Source organism: Scophthalmus maximus, chromosome 3, assembly GCF_022379125.1.
Source record: "Scophthalmus maximus strain ysfricsl-2021 chromosome 3, ASM2237912v1, whole genome shotgun sequence".
In the NCBI taxonomy this organism is placed as follows: Eukaryota; Metazoa; Chordata; class Actinopteri; order Pleuronectiformes; family Scophthalmidae; genus Scophthalmus; species Scophthalmus maximus.
The window spans coordinates 22,535,429-22,559,241 of NC_061517.1; the positions used below are offsets into that span (position 1 = coordinate 22,535,429).

Below are 23,813 nucleotides of genomic sequence, written 5' to 3' on the forward strand. Positions count from 1 at the left end.
AGCATAGCTGTAGCCTCTATTTAATTTTGACAGAAATCTGTTCTCATCTCTCCATTTTGTTGAGATATGAGGACAAGAGCTAAATAGTAAATTTGGTCATTTGGGTGAACTGACCCTTTAAGTTTCTCTAAACAACATTTGTGAGCATCACTATTCAGACATTTCTGATGTTGAGTGACAGTCTAATGATTGCTGGGATATTTCCCTCATCACTGCTGATCTTACACCCACTAGAGAAAAGAAGAAGTCCATGTTGGTGGGTAGAAGTGTGATGAGAATCACGGGTTAGCAGGGAAAGCAGTGGACCAAAGTCCTCCAGGAGACTTCAGCAACAGAGTGAAAAAATCTTCTCTGCCTGCCTGGTCCAAGGCACCAGGTTGTCCATTTTCACTTGTCCGGCCCTGGACTGCAGTCCCATCACTGCCACAAACCCTCTGTGGCAAATGTGCAATTTTTCCTCTCTCAAACACACACACACACACACACACACACACACACACACACACACACACACACACACACACACACACACACACACACACACACACACACACACACACACACACACACACACACACACACACACACACACACACACACACACGGGACATTCTGTGCAGCTCCTGTGCTCTTTCTCAGCAGTGCGCCTGTGTCGCTCAGCCCGACTCCCCCTCTCCTGACCTGGTCCTCTGAGCCTCAGTTGGAGCTGGCTGTGATGGGTTTCTCCAGCTCCAGGTCCAGGGGAATTGAGCAAGGATGGAGGCTGCTGTAGCAGGTCTTACAGACACGGCTGGGCTCAAACAGCTGCTGGCTTGGCACTGGGATCTTCTGGTCGCAACAGCTGGCGCAGAACACGTTACCGCAGTTCCTGCAGAAGGACAGAGAGCGGTCACTGCTGGACCCTGCCATAGAGCCTCTTCACACCTACAGTCACCATGCGTCTCCTTCTTAGATCATGTTTACATGTGACTCAGCTCCTTTACACTTATGCTAAGGTCCTGTTCTTCATATATGAAAATTGAGTTAGCCTGGATTTGAGAATTATTCAAAGATGAAGTGCCTTTTAATTAAAGTCCATGAACTAACCTATTTACACATACAAATAAATCCTGGGAGGACAAAAATAAGTAGTTATAAAATTGAAACATGATAAAATTACCCAAAATTCTAACCTAAAACAAGACCCAAGTCAAATTTAGTTTTGGACACATGGACCAGAAGAAACACATCCAGTGTCTGACTGATGTTAAAATTATGGAGCAATAAATCACAAAGTTAATTATGACATTCCGATGGAAACATAATTAAATGCTGCATCATAATTAAATACTTGAACACAGCTGAAATATTCTGAATCAATCTTATTCCATTGCTCTGAATTTCCCGCTGATGTGTGATTTGATTAATATGATCAAAATCAGTGCAGATATCAGTCCACCACATCAGACTGCTATCATAATAATACTGATTACTTATGCTTCTGAGCAGCTGCATTAGCAACAGTAACATGTCAGTCTATGAGACGACATCCAACACTATGAATCCAAGTATCTGTGTTGTTGGCAGGATTATAGATAATCTGGTTTATTGAGATCACATCTGAAGAACAGAACCCTGATATGAAAAGGATGGGGGGGGGGGTCACCTTGTATTGGCTGTGTCTGATAATAATCTGATCATTACTGGCGACGCAAGATAAAACAGGGGTAAAGCAGGTGTGAAACTCAAAGAAATGAGTGAGCAAAGCACTAGAGGTCATCACAGTTCCACGATTCAGTCTTATCGGGTTGGGTAAGGTCTTGCTTTAGGTCTCTGGTTGGTGTGTCAGTACGTCTGACTCCCAAGAATATCCAAATGGACGCGACCTTATCAGGTCTGATCTTGTGACCAGAGCTTTGTTCTGATAAGGGAACTGAAGCCGAGATTGTTTTAGAAAAGACAAGATTTTAGCAATTAATTACAGTTCTTTTGGAATTTGATTTGCAGATATAAAATCAGTGCACTGACTAAGTCTGTCACCTAGAATGTTTTTGTATTGTTGGTATTGGATGTTTTACTTGTCTTAAAATTATTTAAGTTTTCATGAGGACACGGTCTCTCTCTTTTGAAACATCAGGTTCGAGTAGGAGAGTCCATTTTGGAACGGGGTTCAAATCATTGGACCTGTGATGACCTCTACTTTGCACACTGCTCAGTCCCAATTCTCCTTGATGTTTTACTAAATGGCAGGTTAGCACAGGTGCTCTGACACTCAGCAGTGCTAACTTCATTATTCAGCCCATTAAAAACAGTAACCATCACTGGACAGGAAGGCAGGTCACACTGGAGGCTTCAGATTACCCATGCTCAGACTCAGATGTAAGGCCATGCTCACACTCTTACACATACCCACACACACACAATACACACACAGTGGTCCCTTCTACCTGCCTGTACTCACCCTGTGCAGAAATGGAAAATAATAATAATTATATCAATCAAATTTCAGCGGCCTTTTAAACGACCAGGTGGACTGAGAGGTATTCAGTTCCATGCTGTGCTGCTGGGAGGTAAGTTGCAGGGCTGGTGTGGGGCAGCCTGCTGCCAGGGTGAGTGTTTAGGGGGGTGGGAGGGTGGGATGCTGATGTCGTGCCATGGAAGGAGGAGGGTGGAGATTGGGGAAGTTGAGGAAGATTATATTTATTTGATTTCCAATTTTTCTGGAGAAATTATAATCAGCCCTCGACCAAACACAGCTGTCCCACTGGCAGCAGCCTGCTCACAGTCACAGCCAATTTATAAACCACTGAATGAAAACAAAGATAAGTCACTACATCTCAGAAACAAAGAGTTTTTCCCTGAGAATATGCTGACAACTAAAACACAATAAAGGGAAACCAGATGCAACAGGGCCAGGTGGGTTGGGGGGTGGGGTTTGGGATGAGGAAGGTGCAGTGATGGTCAGTTAAAAGGGCGGAGAGAGGGTGCGTGGTTTGGGATGGGGAGCCGGATCTCACCAGACCTCCTGGACAGGTTCTCTGCCACTGTAGAGGAGGAGAGGGGCAGACAATGGATAAGAACTGACTGGACAGTGGAGAAAACTTAAAAACACACGCTATTGAAACACACTTCCTGCTGAAGATGTGTGTTGAGCTTTACAACTTTTAAGAAAATCAGAAAAATGTTTGAAAATCTGAGTCAGCCGCAAGTGTGAGACAACTGCAACTGCAAATTTTGTTTTTGAATCCAGAACTGAATAAGCTTCAGATTACAACTCTACAGTCTAGAGTCCAGACCACACTGGAATCCTGCTAAAGTCTCTGCCCCTCAGTGATTAACTTGATCCAACCCACCAGGAAAACAAAATAATAAACAACGTTTGGACCAGACAACAGTGATATGAGGAAATGAAAACACGAGAGGAAATACCAACAGCTGCTAGAATGAGACATAAAGCCAAAATACACCACCATCAATGTTGTTGCACACTACAAGGCAGATATCATAGAGCTTCCAGGTCAACTATAAATGGACAAATTGAACAAATCTTGTTCAATCTGGCCATTTATTCTACAGTTATGTCTTGAGGCACATCAGTGAGGAAGAGCCACAAGCCCTATCTAACAATTTTTAATTACATAAATCAATCTAGCAACCAATCACCATGACATGCTTTGAATTAAAGGACCCCAGATCACCTGTGTTAACAAAATGCAGATATGGAGTATTAGAGTCGAGGCATCTGAGCCTCTGATGAGTCTGACTCTCGTATTTCACTTTGTGGAAATACAATTCTAAATCATAAGAGGCCCTAACCCTAACTAAAATGCATCTTGCATAACTAAATCACAGTGGACTGTTGTAAATACTGCTGTGATTCAAACCAAAACTTTATAAAGACACATTGAGACTAGATCATAGTGCCCACATAAGCTTGTGTTTAGAGATGCTTCTATTTCAATAATAGAAGCATGAGTACTTTGGATAAAAACTGAAATCTTACCATGCTAGTAATATGCATAACAGAATACAGTGCATGTATCAATGAGAATGAGTGACTCCCTGTTGGGAAAACCAAAATTAATAAACCGCCTTATTTTATTAGCTTGGGTCTGCAAGTAAAGTCTATTCACAATGAGAAAAATTCAAAAGTCATTCAATCTGAATCTAGATTGTGTCTGGATCTATCTGATCAGGAGAGGAGCAAGTTAAAACAGAGGAAATGTCTTTAAGCTTCAACAGGACAGCGGAGTCGCTGCTGACGGCGTTGGCAACTGAAACTTTTCTGCACCTGGATGGTCCTCAGTCTTTACCTGCAGTGATGCTTCCTGGTGGCGAGCCAAAACCTGCTTTCGCAGCCGTAACACTGGGCTGCTAAATGGTCAGGGTACCAACGAGTGACCTGTAATTAGCACAGCAATGAGGTACATAAATTCAACCTCCAACCAAAGAAAGACATTGCATTATGTCCTAAGTCCGGCTACTCACCTCAGTGTCCTGCTTGTCCACCTGCTCCCAGCTGGCCTCAGAGAAGAGCTCTGTGCTGCAGCGCGACAAACAGTTGGGGTCCAGGTTGTACTCAGAGTCTGTCATTGAGGTCTGAATGGAGGGAGACACAGAATCAGCAAACGATAAGGGATCCCAAGATAAGGGACCAGTCATCATCAACCTGTCAGTCCCTTACCACTTCATCTCCCATGTCACCGTTGATCCTGTGGGAGCCTGTGTGCTGCTGATTCTCCAGACGGCTCCACAGCTCCTGCACCTGCTTCTTCAGAGTCTCCACCTCCATCTGGTGTCCCGCCTCGATCTGCCTCAGCCTCTGCTGGATGGCGTCAGTGTGCAGCGTCAGCCCGTCATCATCCAGGTGACTGCGTGACGGCTGCTCTGGGCTGATGGCGGCCCGGGCCAGCAGGGTGTTGCACAAACGGTGCTGAGAGCAACTGCCCCGCGGATGAAGGATCAGGGAGTTGCAGCTTGCTAGGGATATCTGTCGACTCAGAGGGGCCCGCTCCCCGTTCCCTTTGGCCCAGTGAGGACCTCCACAGGGCACCCCGTCAGAGCCATCTCCATTATAAAGCCCGTCCCTGCTGAGGTCAGCACTGACAGAGTGAAAGGCACTGACAGAGGGTCGCTTGGTGCCCCCATTCAAAGTTCTGATAAAGCTTTGTTCGCCTGCCTCTAGCCCTTTTTCTCTCCTGGAGCAGGGCTGATGGCTCCTGCCATCACTGCAGGGCTGATGGCTCAGACAAACAGGTGGCTGTGTGGGCAGCTCCAGTCTGCTGCAGGCCTCTTCAGTTAAAGTCTCTGTTGAGCTTTCCATCGGGGAGGCCCTCTTCTCCGCCTGCTCTACTGGCTCAGACACAACACGGTCAGATTCAGATTCAGAGTCAGGGAAGGTCTCCGCATCCACACCTGGCTCTTCAGGTGACCTGTCCACAAAGCTGTTAGTTATAGTTCTATGAGCTGCAGGCTGCTCTAGCTCACCTGAGGTGGACTCACTGGCTCCATGTGCAACATCCTCTTTTACAGAAGGGTTCTCGACATCTTGCGTCACTACATTTTCTGGTGTCTGAGTCATCTCCGCTGCCTGTTGATCCGGATCCTCGGCCTTCAGTGTGGGCAGAGGAGGAGACTCAAAATCCTCCTCAGCCTCCATTTCGCCATTTTCTGGATAGTGACCATTAGTAAACGCCTCTGTTTGCATTTCAGGCCCGTTGACCTGAGCACACTCATCCTCAACTTTTGCTATTTCCTCCAACTCCTTGTCAACAGTATTAATAACAGGAGTGACAGCAGCACTTCCATCTCTCAGTTCTGCCCACGCCTCCTCTTTTCTGGCTTCCTGAAGAATATTCTGCATTTGGCTTTCAGCCACGCCCACTGCCACAGAGAGCTCCGCCTCCTCTGCTTCTTCTCCTATTGCTGGGGTTCTCACAGAGGCTCCCTTTACGAGCTCAGTGGGTGAGCGACTGGGCAGCGGACTATCGTCCGGCTCAGAGTCCGCTCCGTCTGGGTAAGGTCCCACTCCATTGGGCAGCACCTCCTGATCCTGGTCCTCCCCTCCATCGGGCCCCACTGCCATGTTGAGCTCCAGAGAGCGCCGGTGGTCCTGCCACTTCTCATTGAGGCTTGGGTCACTGGAGCGCCGGTTAGGAGCCAGGGAGCTTCCTAGCTCACATGCACTGGGCAAGTTGTCAAAGGAACGAGTCTTCGCACATCTGGAGAGGAAACAAGTCAAGAATTCCGCACAGGAACACTATTTCAATACATGACCACACCTTTTTTTGGCTATGATTCAATCTGAAGCTGCACATAACCATCATAAAATGTTTAGCTAACAAAGTAATCACATGTCAAACTCAACAACACAAAAAAACACAAATGAAAAAGGGAATGCATTCAGACTTGGTCTCTTTAACTCAGCTAACTGTCACACTATGTCAACATTGAAATGAAGCAACTTCTTGTTGTTCCTCCATGATGGTATGACTGCAATGACGCCTGAGATAAGCAGAGCATACAACAGTATCTGTGACTGTGAGGGCCCGAGTGGAGCAAAGTATCCACGCAGATGAGTTGAAAAGCCAGGCCTCTCCAGCTGGGGGAGTCCTCGACCTGTGTTTGTCTTACATGAAGGAAGAACAGGGGGGGAACTCAGGTGCCAGCGGGTCAGGCTCACCTGCCCAGTGGTGCATCCTCCTGGTTGGCACCGGGCACAGGGTAAGGGGCACAGGAGTCATCGGAAGGGGTGGTGGGGGAGGAGCTGGGCAGATAGACCGCCGTCCACAGCATCAGGTTTCGCACGTGACACACTGGGTGGAGAACCTGCAACAATATCTGCAAACTTACTCCAGGTGTAAGCAAGAGACAGCAAAATACTGAACAAGTGAAAAAAGCTGAAACAAAGCACTCGGCTAGTTGGATGATGGATGGATGAGTAAGGTTTGACAACATGTGAATGCAGTTGTGGGAGTATGGTTTTCCACTCAAGAATAGTTAATGGCAATGACACCCACACACACAGAAATGCAAAGAAGAAAAAACAGCAGTAACCACAAAATGCAACTCTCAGAAGGGTGGCAGAAGGACTCCTAAATCAAGTTAAGACCATAACAATTACCAATAAATCAAAAAATTTGAATTAGGAGGATAAACTTTTTCTGGATTAATTCCACTGACACATTTTCTTCTCTTTTAAATCATCTTGCTGGAGTTGTTTGTAAAAAAAATCCCTTTCTTTTATAACAAGCTTCAGTAATAAAAGACGTACGGTCTCCGAGTGTGAGGAGTAAAGCATGTTCCTCAGCGTGCGGTTGGCCGGTCTCAGCAGCGACCACACTGAACAGGTTCTCTCCTGGACGTGGCGGTCCTCCCTCTCCTTACCGCTGTTGCACAGGAAGGTGCCAAACAAACAGGAGTAGGCGTGCTGTACCAGCTTCACCTGCATGTACACACACACACACACACATGTAGAGACTTGTGCGGACGGCTCTGGTATGTTTATAAGAGCAGAGATGACAGGAGTTTCCTCGTTGGATTGTGAACCACACCCAAACAAAATATGTCACAACCGGAAACTCAGTGTGATGCCACTTGAGTCAGAGGCGGGCTATTTCCACTTCTGCCGATGAAAAACATCTGCAGTGTCCAATTTCGGGATCTAAGAAGACTTTACAATCACAGAGTCTGATTTCAAACACTGGTACGTACGTACCAGAAAGGCCTCATTAAACTCAAAGGAGCATGGAAACTGCCTCTGCAGCTGGTGCACACAGTCCAGCCATTGCAGGAAGACAGGGCAGCGCTCGTTCAGATCCTCTGAGTTTTCTCCATGGCCGCATCGGTCTGCAAATTTATGGCCAAAGTCCAGCCACTCGGTCTCCACCAAAACCTGGAAGCCCTGCATGAAAATTTCACTTTAAATAAAATCTTACTTCATAATAGAGTCAGAGTTTTAGGCCAAACATGATGACCATTTTTTTTTTAAGTAGAAACAAATGTCAACTTAAGATAACTAATATTTCTTTTACTTTTCTGCAAGTAAATGCTATCGTAACTGCACAGGAAATGAAATTACTGGGACTAAAATTACCTCAATGGTGCGGAAATAAGGGTCCAGCAGCAGTTTGGACAAAGCAACAATCTGAGGTGTGCGGTCCCAGCCGTCGGAGCAGTGCACCAGAACGGGCCTTTGGTCCCGATCCACGGCGTTGACCACAAGCAGCGCCGCCTTAAGCAGCAGGGACAGGTGCTGCAGCCACTTGGTGCTCTCCAGTGCAGAAAGCCAGCTTCAGGCAGACAGACAGCAACAGAGCGAAAACATTAGACAACCCCATTTGCCTCAGACATTAAGAGATGGCACACAAGAGATGGCACAGAAGGACAAAAACATGGACAACATGGATATGTGTCCCCTACCACAGCATTTATAGCCACAAATAATTTACAGCTCCAATCAATGACTTTATGCCTTGTATAGCTCAGAGTCCAATCGTGGTGTAGATTTTTAAAAAAGGGCTAAAAGTAGAGAAAATATAAGAACAGCATTGTCAGTGGCCCAGAAACATGACTGGCCAAAAATAGATAAATCAACTCCACTTTGGATAGCTGTTATGTAATATTCAAACACATTACATAGGTGACCAGAGTGAGACAGACATACACCTTGACCTACTTCAGTTATGTGTAAATGTTTCACTTGTCTTATCTAATCTAGGTTAGTGTTCCAAGCACTATTACTGTGTTTGTCTTTTCTATAAACATAAACAGTCTGTAACAGGCTTGTGACACTTTGTATTTTCTTATGTTTATAAGGTCAACCTCAGCAGAGTCGTGTAGCATAGTTGTGTGTTGGTGTAATGCATGACAATTAGCAGAAAATTGGAGAAATCAGCATAGCCTGCTGTGTTTTGCATAAACATAATAAAGTTTGTGCAAAAAACTCTTTAAATAATGAAGCTCACAAAGACAGCAGCATGTGGACATGAACTGTGTGACCCAATGAAAACAAGGCTACTGTGTTAGGAGTATGTTTTTGTCCGATTCGATCTTCTAACCACCTTCAACAACGTTCTCTTAAGCCAGTACGATTCAATTACACATCATTATGGCATCGAGTCTGGGAGAGCAGATGGAAAGAGAACCTCCACTTGGGGTTGGGCCAGGCTTTCTAAATCAGGCACAGATGTAAGGCCAAGGCCAAAACACAGCTGTGATTACTAGTTACCTACAGTTACTAAGCAAAGCATGAGAGCTTTGGATTTGTTGAAGTTGGAGGCACTGCTGGAGGCATAGAAAAAAACATACTTGGCTGGATCAGGCATCTGAGTGCAGAGGAAACGCAGAGACTGGAAACTCTTGCGGATGGAGTGGATGTTGGCCATGCCCATGAACACCACCTCACAGTTGGGATAGTACTCTGGAAGGAGGAAAACAATGGTAAAATAAAGAAACCAAAAGATAGTACCAGTTTGAATTTAATTCAAAAATCTCATTTACGGTTAACAGAGATTCTGAATGCACAACACATATTGACATAACGGTCTGTAATCAGGGACTGAACTAAGATGACCTACCTGGACATTCACAGCCTCCCCCCTTGGCCCTGTTCGCTACAGCAGCAGCGTAGGACCTGGCGTCTAGGATAAGTAACTTGTGGGGTTGGATGACCAACGTCTCCACCTCTGAGCTGTTGGTTATGGAGGATTCTAATACCGACACAAAACACAGAGTTACAACTCATTCAGGCTGTATGAAACTAGGGCTGAAGGGGTTTGGTAGGGATAATCATCATGATCCCCCCCCAAAAAGTCCAAACAAACCATTCAGTTACACTAGTGGTCTCTGTGAACCTTCTGCTTCAGACACACCAGCTTGCACAACAGTGTCTGCTGCAAACATGCAGATAGCAAGACCTCTGTGTGGATATACTGTCTGTATTGTGGTAGGTGTGTGCTCAGCTGGAAATGTGTGTGCACAGTAAGTCAGTCAGAGAGTGAGGCTGACTGGGTGTGAGCTCTCACCAAAGTCAGTGTCAGGCAGGTCTGAGCTGTTGGTGTAGGTGCCGTTCGGGATGTGTTTACGGGAGCTGCTGTCCACGGCGCAGGCCTTGGCGATGGACTGGACCAGGTGCTCGTCATCAGCGTTCCTCCAGCCCCACCAGCTGACCTCTGGCTGACCACAGCGGGCGATCACAGCTCCCGTGCTCAGGTGCCTGGGCGACGGGTTAGCCCGAACACAAATAAACAGTCAGTCCACTGCCCTTAGAAAAGACTAAGGCTGTTCACAGTTTGCACCATAAAGTCACACAGAGTTGTGCGTTATGTCTTAGTTAAGAGACAGCATTTATCATCTATCTGTTTTGCATTTTTTTTTCCAAAAACAAAGATCAAAGGCTCTGTTGGTTAAAAATACAACAAGCACATTTCAATAGTTCTCTGACATACTCCATGGTTAGGTTTGGTGGTAGTGACGTGTAGCCTGGAGAAACTTATTTATTTGAAATTATCACTATGTTGTAGTTTTCCTTGTTAAAGGAAACTGTCCTAAGTGGTTTATAAAGAGCCGCAAAGATATTATATGACGATGGTTTAATATCTTTCACAAACAAAAAGGACAATCAGCACATAATGATGCTTTTCATTTCTGTGCAGGGATAAACAAGTTGGCGTTCTGGTTTGAAGAGCTCAGAGAGAAACAAACACAGACCAACCTATAAACCACAGCAGGAAACCTCTTCCAGGAGCGGAAGGCTGACACATTTTCCAACTCCTTGTCAGTGATCCAGGCTGGCACCAGGAGCTGCTGAGGATAGCTGGGGCAAAGTCTGGCAGAGCAGAGAGACATAGAGAGAAACGGCTAAACAAAGAGCAAGCGAGCAAGCAAGAGAGAGAGAGACAGAGAGCTGTCTGTAGACAGCTCTCTGTCTACAGACACCTAATCCGGGCCGGGCCTTTTTCTGCCCAGGGCGCAGCACCAGTGGCGTACAATAACCAACACACACTCACTCACTCACACACTCTCACACTCTCTCACACACACACACACACACACACACACACACACACACACACACACACACACACACACACACACACACACACACACACACACACACACACACACACACACACACACACACACACACACACACACACACACACACACACACACACAGTTGTTATGTAAGCCAATGAAAGCTATGGACGGATGTATCTACTGCTGAGAGGAATGAAAATCAACACGGCAGCGGGTTTTGTATCCTGAATGAAAGCTGCTATTACCTGAACTTGCTGTTGATGTCAGATATCCTCCAGGCGTTTTGAGTGTCAAAGCCCATCCTCTCCACCTCGTTCTTGAACCATGAGGTCACGTGTTCGCCTGTAGGGAGAGCAGAGATGTCTGATAAGACCTGAACGTTGCAGAAGGGAGTTTCTGCTTGGGTTATGTGAGGACATGTGAGAGACAAGTAGGCCACCTGGTCTGCACAGCTCCCCATGCTGCTCCTTCTCGCCGGCATACACGTCCATGCACCAGGCGTGGAAGGCAAAGGAGAAGAGCTCCTCCAGGCGAGAGGGAGGGCGGACTACAACATTCAGACGTTTCAGCCATTCCTGACACTGCTCAAACGTGGAGAACTGACACCTGTATCAAGGCATGCAAAAGCAAGTGTTACAGCTTCATCGGGCTAGATTGGTGCTCTAAACAAAATTTTCCATTCCAATATCTACATAAACAGAAAATTGTGAATCAAGTCAATACTTTTCTAAATCGTTATCCGTGTTCGTGGAAAGTTTGTTTCCTGACCAAAGAGTAAATTACAACCTATGTTAGCTCTAAATGGCAGCTGTACAGTCTGATATTACAGTCATATAGAGCATGTTTTTCCAAACTTGTATTTTCTGTATGTCTAAAGAATGATCAACATTGGGACTTGGCTCAGAAGGTGTTAATTATGAATGTAGTCATTTGAGTAGCTTTGGAAAGTTAACTTTATTTCTCGGAATTTCACAGCAGTTTGGGAGTGTATTATAAAATGGAAAACAAACCACTCTAATCCTTAGTCCAGTAACTTAATGCGAACAAAAGGTGATTTCATTGACTTCTGTTAAAAACTTAAAAACTATTACAGGTGAAAGATTTACCTTTACACAAAGCTTCTACAAACTCTTATTCCAAGGGACAGAAAAGAAGAATTGTAAGAAGTGAATTTAAAACAACACAAACCATTTAAGTGCAGGAAGCAGCACAACATTTATTTTTAACCCAATCATATTTCATAGTCAGAGCTGCATTAAACAGCACATCAAATGCAACACAAAGGACATCATGTTTCCTACAACTTCAACAGACAGGAGGGAGTCTGGCTTTAGAGTGCAGGACATACCTGATGACTTTACAGTCCTTACAGGTAACATGGAGCTGGAACATATCCCGACACTCCACACTCTCTATAAGCTGAAGAGGGACCTGCAAAGTGAAAGACAGGAAACATCAACTCACATCCACACAAATACATTTTAGTTTTACAACTCATAACTTTTGCTGCGTTTATGCCTGCCATCTAAAACTTTTGAAAAAACTGTGGGCCCCATTTTTGTTTGAAAACTCATAGGTTGTGTTTTATTCTGGACACTGAGACACCCATGTTCACTTCCTGATGGGGTCTCACCAGTCACAAACTCGACAACAAGTGGTGAATGCAACATGGTTAATGAATTACAAGTGTTGCTAACCCTGACATTCAGTGACTGTTCCACCTCATTGGTCCAATCTGTAGACAATCTGCTTCCTGTTAACACTGGCACGTGCATGCCTAGTGTACATGAAATTTAATGGGGTATGCGTTTTCAGGCTGGTTAGTATTGATGGAGATTATTTCTGATAAGGAGCCAAAATGCTCGTCTTGACAGACCTCATTGTCGTTTTAGAATGAAAGCGTATCAGTGTGGACGTAGCCGAAGTAGTATACAAACCAAACCCATGCAGTCAGTACAAGTAGTGTGGTAGACTGCAACTACCAATCAATAATCAACTTGTTCACGTACATGTCCATTCATTTCTTTTACATTACATCTTCCTGAGCTCTGTTAATAACCTTTTACATTTGCATGTGGGAGCACAAAACACCCAATACTAGAACACCGCAAGCTTGTATCGGCACTTCCCTTTTGGCCCAGGGCTACAGTCCTATCTTTTATAGGCAAACACCATCCAAAGTACAGAGCTGTCATGTGCTTATGACTTCAGAGCAAGTCTGAGTACTGCAGGGAAATACCTATGCTACTTTTCACTAAGCTCTTTTAATTAGCTACAGTGAGAGCAGTATTTCTCAGCAGCACAGTGGATTTTCATAAAAAGGTGTGGCTCAATCTTCTGTTCACACACAGTCCAGAGCCATGCACGGTCGACAGCCAGTGATCAGCAGCTCAAGCTCCCAATACATTAGTGCAATGACGGTGTAACGGCCTGGTGGAGATTTAGTAGACTTATTAAAAGATTGGAAGCTTGAATGCTTTGTGTGGATAGATTTTTCCCACATTTTTTTTTCATCATGTCTCCTTTAAATCCAGCACCTGGTGTTAAAACTCCTCTAGGAACCAGCTAGTTAACAGACAGGCACAAACAATTAATACAAATTAAACAGTCAACCACTCCACGCCGTGCAGCTCTGCAGGGTACTTACTGACACCTCGCAACAACAACTCTATCCAAAACAAAACAGAGAGAACAATAGCGTAAGTGATGCATGTCAATTTTGAGCTATTTTCTGTCTGTGTGGGGATGAACACATTCCTGATGTTTGAGCATCCTGCTGCCCAACTTTTCTAATCTTCATCGCTAATCTGGCCACCATCAAAATTCTTGAGTTGCTTAGTAACAGTCTCGTCTTCCATCATTTCCTTCCCCTGACTTGCGAGCTCTGACAACTCTGCCATGCCCATCTGTTGCTGATGCTTTGTCGACACATCCAAATATGTGTGAGGTGAAGGTCGGCTCTGTGTGATGTGAGCACACAGAGGTGGTTTGTGAGCCAGCGACCAGAAGCATTGAGCATTGAGGTTCCAATTAAGCCTGCCTAAATGTGATGGGCAGCCAGTAGCAGTAGAAAAACACTCACCAGAAGCAATGATACTACTGTCGATATCAAAACGAAAGCTAAATTCGCAAATGTTAAATGTTGGTTAAACTCAAGCAGCCACACAAGAACAAACAGAATCGCTCCTCTGTGCCCGAGTTATGGAGTTTTACATTATGATGTCGGAGAAAAGGTTGACCTTTGACCGTTTGAATGTAAAATGTCATAATTTCATCCTATAAGACATTTGTCTGAAAATAAAAAATAATGTAATCACAATTAAATGGGCAGCATTTATATATTTATATAGCGATATTCTTAATGATAGCTTAAAGCACTTACTACTCTACAAGTCACATACACCATTAATGCAAATGCAAAACACCATAAACTGTGTTCATGTAAGTGGTGTTGCCGTATCTCTACCTTGCACATGTGCTACTCAGACTGGGCAGCTGGTCGCTAGAGAGATGACGTCATCAGCAGGTGGTTGTAGGTTAACTATATGATCATTTAAGTTAAGTAATGGCTACGGCAGCCGTTGGTGACTACGCTTCCCCACCAAATCATCCATGGCCGTACCTTAGTTCTATGTTTGACATTTCTCAGTCGAAGGATGATTCTTAACGTTTTATATGTTTGCTGTGTTTACCGCAGGAGGGGAGAAAAGTAGAAGAAGGGAGAAAAGAGGAGGGGAGAGAGGAGGAGGTGAGAGAAGTTTGGAGAATACTTTTGCACTTTTTAGACTTAAAATTGAAAGTCAAACTCTGTCTATTTTTGATTGATAATTCATACAATTTTTAGTAAGATTTTGCTTGAACATTATAAAGCTACAGGTGGTATGTAACTGCAATAGTGTTTTATCTATTCAATATTGTATTATTTTTTGAACAAGTTATATCTACGACAATTACATTTTTTGAGGTGGTTATTTTTGAACAAATAAAAAAAATGTTGGTCCTTTTGTCAATTTAATTATGTTTCTATAGGATTTGCACCATTTTCAACAAGCCTTTCATTCTTCAGGTTCTATAAGCAAATCATGCATTCAGTGGGTTGAACAAATATACTTTTACAGGGCTGCAACGACGCAAATTCGTCGATTTGCGTAGAATGCGTCGCATAGTTTAAGTTAAAATTCATTGCAGCAGTGAATGTGTGGCGCAAGTTTCAATCTGTCTGTGATAAACGCTGCAGCGTCTAGGGACAAATAAAAAGTTTCTCTGTGTTTTTTACCGCTGCTGAGGAAGTAAACGGGGCGAATCCTGGTCGGAGCGAGACAACACTTCAGAAAGTGATCTCCCCTGGAGAAAAAGGCTGCAAACTCAGATACTCATGCGAGTTGAGCAACGCGGAAATTTGCGTCAAACAGCGACAAACATAAACTACATTATACCTTTAATATTTTGTCATGATAAGTTGTGTTTTGATCCATAAATTCGCTCCTGTTAATAGGTTTTACAGTGAGAGGTCCTAACATAGAACATCTGCCCATTTCAATATAAAGCCTGTAACTTTTCTCGCTTCACTTTATCTTTTATTTATGTTGTGTTCCATTTTCATTTACTCTAACCCATGTATCTCATTCAAAGATATATATATATATATATTAATGGTTAGTAAACCAAAGGATTAATTGACTAAACGGAAAATAATCAATAGATTAATCGCCAAAAAAATAATCGTTAGCTGCAGCCTTATACTTTTATTTTCTAAAAGGCCAAATCATTTACTAAAACATATGGGAAGTGTAGTTTTTTAGTAAAAATGTTTTCATTGTTACTCAAACAAGAGTAAATAATTAAGTTGTTATGGACCATTTCATCTACGGATGTTGTGCCGTGGTGAGTATTTTCTGCAGCTACTGTTTGTATATACTGTTAATATACTGTCCATGTTCGTGCTAATGAATGAATTTCACCGTATACAACTGATGTATATAACTGAACAACACAGACAGCACTTGATGACTGGATCAATTTATCATAGGTTTTAGACTTTTCATAGGATTTGTGGACAATCTTTCTCATCTTATCAATTACAATAAAATTAATTAATGTTTTTTGCACCTACACAGATGATGATAGTTTATAAGTGATAGTAGTGTTTTCCTGTCATACATTATTTGTCATTGCACAACTTTCCTGCTCTCACATGTCTGCGCTTGAGCAGCTTGGTGAACTGGACGCACCATCTTCTTTTTCAAAGTGATTTAGCAAACACTTTCATCAACAAATAATGGTTAAACTTAATTTGTGTGAAATTTTTAGGATAACAAACCTGTGCAGCCCTGAATTCCACAAGATATAGAACACAGGGTACAAATGTATATATATTTGTTTAAATGTGTTGTGACTCTAGGTTGAAATAAGTCAGACTTCTCTTAAATTTAAAAGGAGCCAGTCTAGTCGCAGGACTGTTTAGAAAAATAAATGGTACAGCTATAGTAAAGTTGTACAAATGAAGACATTCAGAAAAGTGACCATAATCTGTCACAAAGCTAGTCTCTCTTTTAACATGGTGAAGAGAGAGACAGAGAGAGAGTGAGAACTTTTTGTGCATCGCCTTCGGAATCACTGCAACCATGGCAACGGCTAGTACAGAGAGATGGAGCACGGGCAAGCAAGACAAGCGTAGAAACAGAGGTGATGAAGAGTCACGCTGCACTGCAGCCAGCGCAGATCAGCTCTGAATGGCCTGGTCACCACCGCGCTGGCACAATGGCCCCGGCTCTGCCCATTCACAAAACATTCACTCTCAAAAAGCCTTCAATAGCGACATTGTATTTGATTCTCCAGTTATTTTGAGCTTTGTGAAAGACAGTCTCTAATGGGATCTGACCTTGAAGCTCATGGGTCCAATACACTTACGTTGACAACAGACTCTTTGAACTTGATGTGTAGGCGGTAGTTGGACATCGCGATGATGGCATCCTCTGCTCTCCCCACATATTCAGCGAATTCCCCATGCAGCTCAGGAAAGGGCACCTAGCAATGGCAAGTGATAAAATTATTTTAACTTAGTACAGCACCAACAAGATCATCAGCAATGATGCTGTTCAGCACATAGGGCCGTGGAATGATATTTCACTAGATATGGTTAGAATGAACTGATGTCAATAAATGTCATTTTGAAAATGTTTACTCAGGTAAAATGAAATGTTTCACTCATGTTGGTAATCTACTTAAAGCCCCAGTGTGTAATTTTCTGGCGGCAAATGGTGGTAAAGTTGCAAACCATAGCCAACTGAGCAACCGACAGGGACACTTTATGGTGGCGCACTGCTGATTCAATTTCCGGTTTGCGGCAGTGCTGCAAATTCAACGCAAGTATTCAACACGACGTAGCAAACATGGCGACTTACACGGAGGTCGGGTCCACCTATTGTAACTATATTTAACTCATTCAAAGTTAATGAAAAAACATTGGTTCTTTGTTGCAGGTGATTATACATATATGAAGACATACTTATGGACAATATATTCAATTTCTGTGAATAAGTTCTTCTAAATATTACACACTGTAGCTTTAAGTACAAACTCTACACTCCTTTTCATCAGCAAGAACTTTTCCCCATACCCAACATGTGAACTTTGTGTAGATCCCAGGAACTTGAGTACCATTCCAGTTAGTATATTCTTTGATCATGCCTCCAATATAAATCTGTCATTTTCAGTGAGCTACAGCTTTTGCTCCATTGTACAAATCTCATTAATGTAATGCAAGCTTTCCAAGTTACATAAATACCACTTTAAATACCAGCAACAAGCTGACTGAAAACAATCCAGCTCTAAGTAGGAAAAAACTAAAATATGAATTTTTAAACGGCATCGCGTGACTTTTGACACTTTTGCCTCTGAGACTGGTCAGAAAGTGAGTTTAAGTTACATATGTCGGGCGGTTCTGTAACTGATTACAGATAAGAGACTTATATTCAAACCTTACTGTCGGGTTAACTGTTTTTTCCTGAACAATGTGAAATGAGCAGCGACTGCAGCAACATCCTTACCTGCATGTTTTCCTCTTCAAGGACGGGGGACTTCTTGGGGAAAATCTGATTGGCATGGATACACTCCAAGCTGTGCAGCCCCTCCTCCTCCTGCACAGAAAAGGCCTTACTGAATAAGCATCAACTTTAACAGCCACACCCTTTTTTCAGTCACATCAATTCTGTAGTCCTTATATGGCAGTTTGATATGTGTCCATGAACGGCTGGCTGAGTATTTCCATGTTTATCATGTGTTTGAACATGGACATGATAGAGAAAGGGATGCATTCATAATGGTTGTGTGGCTGTCTTCTCCTTGCCCCCACACACAAATATGCAACCCAGGCTAATTAACTGTAATCACGCGTTGTACAACGAGCCATGGTATTACAGATGCCAATCACACTTGGTGCTTTAAAACTGGAAATTAACATGGTAAGTTACCTAGAAAAGACCTCAGAAATTGAGTGTCTATGTCAAATTATTGGCTAGCAAAATCAAATCCTGCATATTGGATATATGTTTTATTTTAAAGAAGTTTTCACCAGCAGTCTGTAGGCCTTCTTAGGGACCAAATGTTTGAGGTCACAGTAGTCTTATTTAGGATGACCAAATTTTACAGAGGATGCCTTTGAGTGGGGAATGCAATGCATGGATATACAAAAAGAGTCAGGAATTTTTACTCCAGGGAAAACAGGTGGGGAAGAAATGCCTGATCTTGTGCTGACAGATCGACAGTAATCTATTGCCTGTGTTTGGTCGGGGGCAAAATTTAGTCTGAACACTGTGCATAGAAACATGAAGGTGGTTGAAATTGAAGGCAGAAAACAGACAGTGGCAGCACATCCTGTGGGATGCTGGCTCAGTATGAGCCATGCTGTGCTCTATTGTGTTGTTACACACAGCCGCCATGGCTGAAGGTGCAGTGTGCTGAGGCCAGCAAGGGGGCAGCCACCACAAAACAGCATGCCAGGGACAAAAAAACTCTCACAAATACATGCACAGTTCAATGGGCAACATATCTAATCCACTGGTTATGTCATGGTTCCCCACCACTACACACATTTCTGCTGTGAACGTTGCCCTGCATAGACAGAAGACCCGAATGACCTTTGACACTGCACAAGCTAGTGTAACTGTCTGCTTTCCGGGAAACAGGGCTGGATAAAAATTAAAATAATGCACCCAGGCCACCAGACAGACAGCAGTTACCCTGCAAAGCATACATGAAGTGATGGTACTTTACCATGGCCCCTGTGAAGGAGTGTGGGTCACCCAACAAGGAACTCCTGCCTGGACCAGTCTGTACAAGAACAACACAACAACAACGACAGTTGCTGAGTAATTCTGGCAGAAAGCATGTAAATCATCCAGTGTTTCCCATACATTCTTGGTCCTTAAACAACACACATGCCAAGTGTCAGGCTGATAAGGTAAACCGTTCTCCAGATATGACTGACATATCTTGAATTAGTTAAGAAGATGTCTCCAGCAGTGGCGAGTAGCCTCTCTGCTGCCCTTTATTATACATTATATATGTGTGTGTGTGTGTGTGTGTGTGTGTGTGTGTGTGTGTGTGTGTGTGTGTGTGTGTGTGTGTGTCTGAAAATGTACTTGATTTCTTTGAAGAACACAAAACATATGTATGATAGTGGAAATGAAATGAAAATCCTAATACAGAAATAATTATGGTCTTTACAATATTAGGAAAAATCACCTATCAACATTGCAATTTGAGGCAATAATCTGTTCATAATTTCATACAAATTGCTACTTTTACTCAAAATTCCTGCAGGTATGAAGTTCAAATTTTATGTTCATTTTAATTAGTTGTTCATTTTAGTTAATTGTTTTGTGCTGTTATTGTTGTCATGCAACAAATGATATTTTCAAAAGAAACTACTTTCCCCCCTTTTTTCTAATTGTATGTGGAGGTCAGTGTCCATACAACACATATAGGGTTAAGGTTATGAGGCTACAGCACACAATTGTTTACAAGGGTATAAAGTCCTTCATAGAGCTAGCCTCCTAAATTGCTATCAAAGTTCACCAGATTAATGGATTTAACTTTAAAACGTACAATTCTTTCTTTCAGGAGGGGCATGCCCCCGGACCCCCAATAGAGGGTCTGAGATCCATCCCCCATAGTCTCTCAAAATCCTATGGGAAACACTGATCATCTCAACAAATTAGGATTAATATCTCCTCCTCCAGCCGGAGGTGCAGCCAGTACCACTGGGTTTATTGTTGTGAAACATGGAGAAACGTTTATAAGAAACAGAATTCATGATCAAACATACTATATTAGCTCTTGGGCCAATAAAGAGGTATACAGGGCTCAGTTTTTTAAATCAGTGGGTCACAATTTTATCTTATGAAATAAGTGGACATTTCTTGGAGAGTGGGTTTGCTTGAAACTTATCGTCATTTAGTTTTAAGGTTTAAACCACTGTCTCTCTCGTCTCCGTTTATTTACAGTCAGCTTTTGACAGTCCAATCTCAAGGCATAAAATAAAACATACATGTTTGTCATTTAAATTATTGTGTTTTAGAGTAAATGTCTCTACTTCCTGTCCTCTACAAGACCACTTAATGTATTTAGAAAGTAACAAACCGACTAGTATAACACAATATATCACCCAACATTCTACATTCATTTGCAGTTCTTCTGTTGGATTTATTTAGATTGCATGTAAACAGACTTTCAAGGAGCTCACAGCTAATTGTGTTTGTGATGTTGTACTCAAGAATTAGGGTGCCCATGTACTTTCTCAGAGAATGGGTGTAGACATCAAACTAATTGTAGCAAATGATGGACCAGTAGACTTGGCCAGCAACAGCAGCCCTCAGTAAAGCTTATGGTATGTAGTTTCTTTAGGGGCAAAAGCACTGATGGCCACACCATACATCTTTAAGACTTACCACAGACAGTCAATAATGGATGATGCGCAGTCCTGGTTATCCTGTTTGCAAACTCTCACAAGTAAGACATGGAAATCTGTGGAAACAAAGGTAAACATGCAACTCAATAAGGAGCAAATGCTTTTCCTTACAAACAGCAAACTTTTTCAGAGACATTCAAGCTACAGACTCTTTTGATGCCCTGGCAAATATAGCTGTACTGGTGGTCACAGTGGCTTGCATGTGAGCTAAGAGATACCACTTAAACTCAGTTGTTGAATGGAGAAAAAAGCCAGCTGGATCTTGAAGTGCAAAACAGTCTAGCCAGCATGCAGGCATAGTCACGTGAGCTGATCATCTAATTTTCACTTCAGAAAACCATTCTTTACATAGTATTAAATGGGCTACTTGCACAACCATCTCTGGGTTCTACTTAGTACTGCTCAACTGTGTCCAGTCCGGTTCAACAATGGCGCTGTTTCATTACCTGATCGGTAACGAAGTGTCTGCTGCAGACCTTTGTGTGAGAGGTGACGGAGAAATGATCCCGACGTATGTTTACCAGCCATCGTCTTCTCGGGTCGGGATGGGTCGGAAAACCCGTGAAAACTCAGTATGCCATTAAATTTCGATGACACCGAAAAACGTGGGACACGGCAGTGCTCTGAGTGCTTCTACATCTGTTTTGAAAATGTCGCGTTTTGGACATTGTCCTGCGTAGACTCATGACAAAACTGTGAATGAAGTAGTGAGTAAACACAGAAGCGGTAAACAGACCGGAAACAGACTAGCAGCATTATTTTGAAACGGAAGTACGTCACAAATCCTAGTGCGTGTAGTCCATTTAAAGTCCTCCTGTCACAATATGGGGTTTGTAAAAGCAACTTGAAGGTGTGGCAGAAACTGTAGTGGTTAAGCAGAGTTAACAATGGCTGGTTACCTGCCCAAATGGCTGCTCAGACACACATTTGTGGCAGAGCCAGACATTTCACAGCACTGGTGGGGTATCAGTTTCCTGCAAAGAGTACAGTTGAAATGTACGGACAGCAGCGTTTTGTTTAGGTACAGACAAACTATCTTCACCGGGGTGGTTCCTTCAAGCAATAACGCCTCACACCTCTCTCACAAACAGGCGACCTGCCAGGGAGCTCTTGGCGCACAAGCAGTTGTAAGGTCAGCTACTCTGGCAGAGACTGAAATCTGATCTGAGCGGGCCAGTGAATGGGCTGAGCTCGGGAACTCAACACACCTTCTCGTGGACATTTAAGATGCAGACAGAAGACGAACCCCCCCCCCCCCCCCCTGCACCAGCGGCTGAGGAGGCCCCTGGTGGTGGGAAGCAGGGGAAGTCACAACTCCACTGACTGAGGGCCAGCTTGTTACTGACGGTGCTGACTGATAAAGTCTATCTGCCCCACACACACACACACACACACACGCGCGACTCTGTTTACCACATAGGGCTCGTGGCCCGTGTTTGCAGCTCATCCTGGCTCTGAGTTCAGAGTCACACAGGGAGGGCTTAAGCCCCTTAGAGCCTTCGCGTTACTCCCATCCCCGTGACCGGCCATTGTGCATCACAGGCGGCCACGTTATCGAGCAAATGACCTCGATTGCTTTACAGCGAGTTTGAAAAGGGAAGAGGGACTTCGACAACTAGTTTGCAATCGCAGCCTTTTGGCTCGGCTGCCAGGGGGCAACACTGAACACAACGGCGGCATAGGAGGATCGAGGACCCGCATAGGAAACATACACGTCGGCTAACTTGATACCTGAAGCCACGATCCGGCAAGCGGAAAGTTAATATCAAGGCTTCATTTTGAGGTAGAAATGGAGTTAAAATGTCTCTTTCCTCAGAAAACCGTGGCGCGCGCAACCCGGAATAAGCGATTCACAAAATCCACAGCAAAGCCCAGCTGAGTCCTAATCTTACAATGAATGCTAACAAGCTCTGCAACATAACGCTACCGACTATGAAGAATCCGTCCACTGCCAGAGGCCGACATGTACGCGTTTGGTCAGATAGATAACGACCCACGTCAATAGACACACTATCTGTCTACTCGCTGCGGCAGCCCTCCTTCTCTTTAGCAAACGTGAAGCTACATTTCTTCATGCTAGCTCACGTCAATAGTTAATCGAGTACAGCACGTCCGAAAAGTAAAGCTAGCTTGCGAACGCTCAGTCGAGAGCTGATAGTAACGTCATACGCAGCGGAAATTAACATTCGCTGATAAGCAGTGTGTTTGGTGTGTTGCAGTGTCACACTACTCCGCGTCCGCCGCGAGTAGCGGAGCCAGCGGACTTGCTGCTCCGCTGGCTCCGCTCGCTACCATTAGCTGCTTTGAGCTAGCGCGGCTCTCTGTGTTTGTTGTTGTGAGATGGAGGGCGGACCCCAAAAAAGGAGGCCTCTGTCAAAACACACCCGAGAAAACGACCGCGACCGGCGGACTCACCAGTCACGGCGGCGGCGAGAAGTGCGGAGCCGAAGATCCATCCGAGGCCTGTGCAGTAACTGAGCAGCAAAATAAACCTCGACCAAATAAACATTAGTCATATCCGAGCCGAGGCCAGCTTCACTGCGTCCCTTTCCAGCACGGAGCCGTCGTCGCCATCGCAGCGAATTCTCCAGCCCAGCGACCCCACGTGATCTGTGACGTCACGCGCCACAGCGACACTGCGAGCGGGGGAGGGGCTTAGATATACCACGCGGTACTATCATGTAAACACTGCGACGTAGGCTGCTCGCATAACTGGCATTACTGAATACTAAGAGATGAATGGTCGAAAACGTGCAAAGGAAGGGTACCGTGTGAAAAAGATTACACGGTGTTTTCGATTCATACACCAAATTGCAGTTCGTTT

The 23,813-nt window shown here is 43.9% G+C and overlaps 1 protein-coding gene across 2 annotated transcripts; it reads right to left on the reverse strand.

Moving 5' to 3' along the window:
• Positions 1-495: 495 nt before the first annotated feature.
• On the reverse strand, positions 496-23,604 carry mtmr3 (myotubularin related protein 3). 2 transcript variants are annotated; one of them, XM_035639192.2, is made up of 21 exons: positions 23,405-23,604; positions 20,970-21,045; positions 19,294-19,350; positions 18,069-18,158; positions 16,930-17,046; positions 12,368-12,450; positions 11,459-11,625; positions 11,265-11,361; positions 10,694-10,807; positions 10,005-10,195; positions 9,558-9,689; positions 9,289-9,400; positions 8,075-8,270; positions 7,697-7,882; positions 7,253-7,423; positions 6,662-6,807; positions 4,664-6,200; positions 4,468-4,578; positions 4,293-4,381; positions 2,997-3,023; positions 496-868 (listed from the first exon to the last, which is right to left on the reverse strand). In XM_035639192.2, exons 3-21 carry the CDS (start codon positions 19,294-19,296, stop codon positions 697-699), a joined length of 3,741 nt encoding a protein of 1,246 aa, XP_035495085.2. In that variant the 5' UTR covers positions 19,297-19,350; positions 20,970-21,045; positions 23,405-23,604; the 3' UTR covers positions 496-696. The 2 variants fall into 2 exon arrangements, with proteins under 2 accessions (XP_035495085.2, XP_047186668.1); XM_047330712.1 differs by lacking the exon at positions 2,997-3,023.
• Positions 23,605-23,813: the final 209 nt, after the last annotated feature.

Coding starts and splice junctions, on each gene's coding strand:
- mtmr3 (XM_035639192.2), bottom strand. Junction 8,271..9,288: donor CAGATGCCTGATCCAGCCAA/GTATGTTTTTTT, acceptor GTCTGCCTGAAG/CTGGCTTTCTGCACTGGAGA. Junction 7,883..8,074: donor CTTATTTCCGCACCATTGAG/GTAATTTTAGTC, acceptor ATTTTCATGCAG/GGCTTCCAGGTTTTGGTGGA.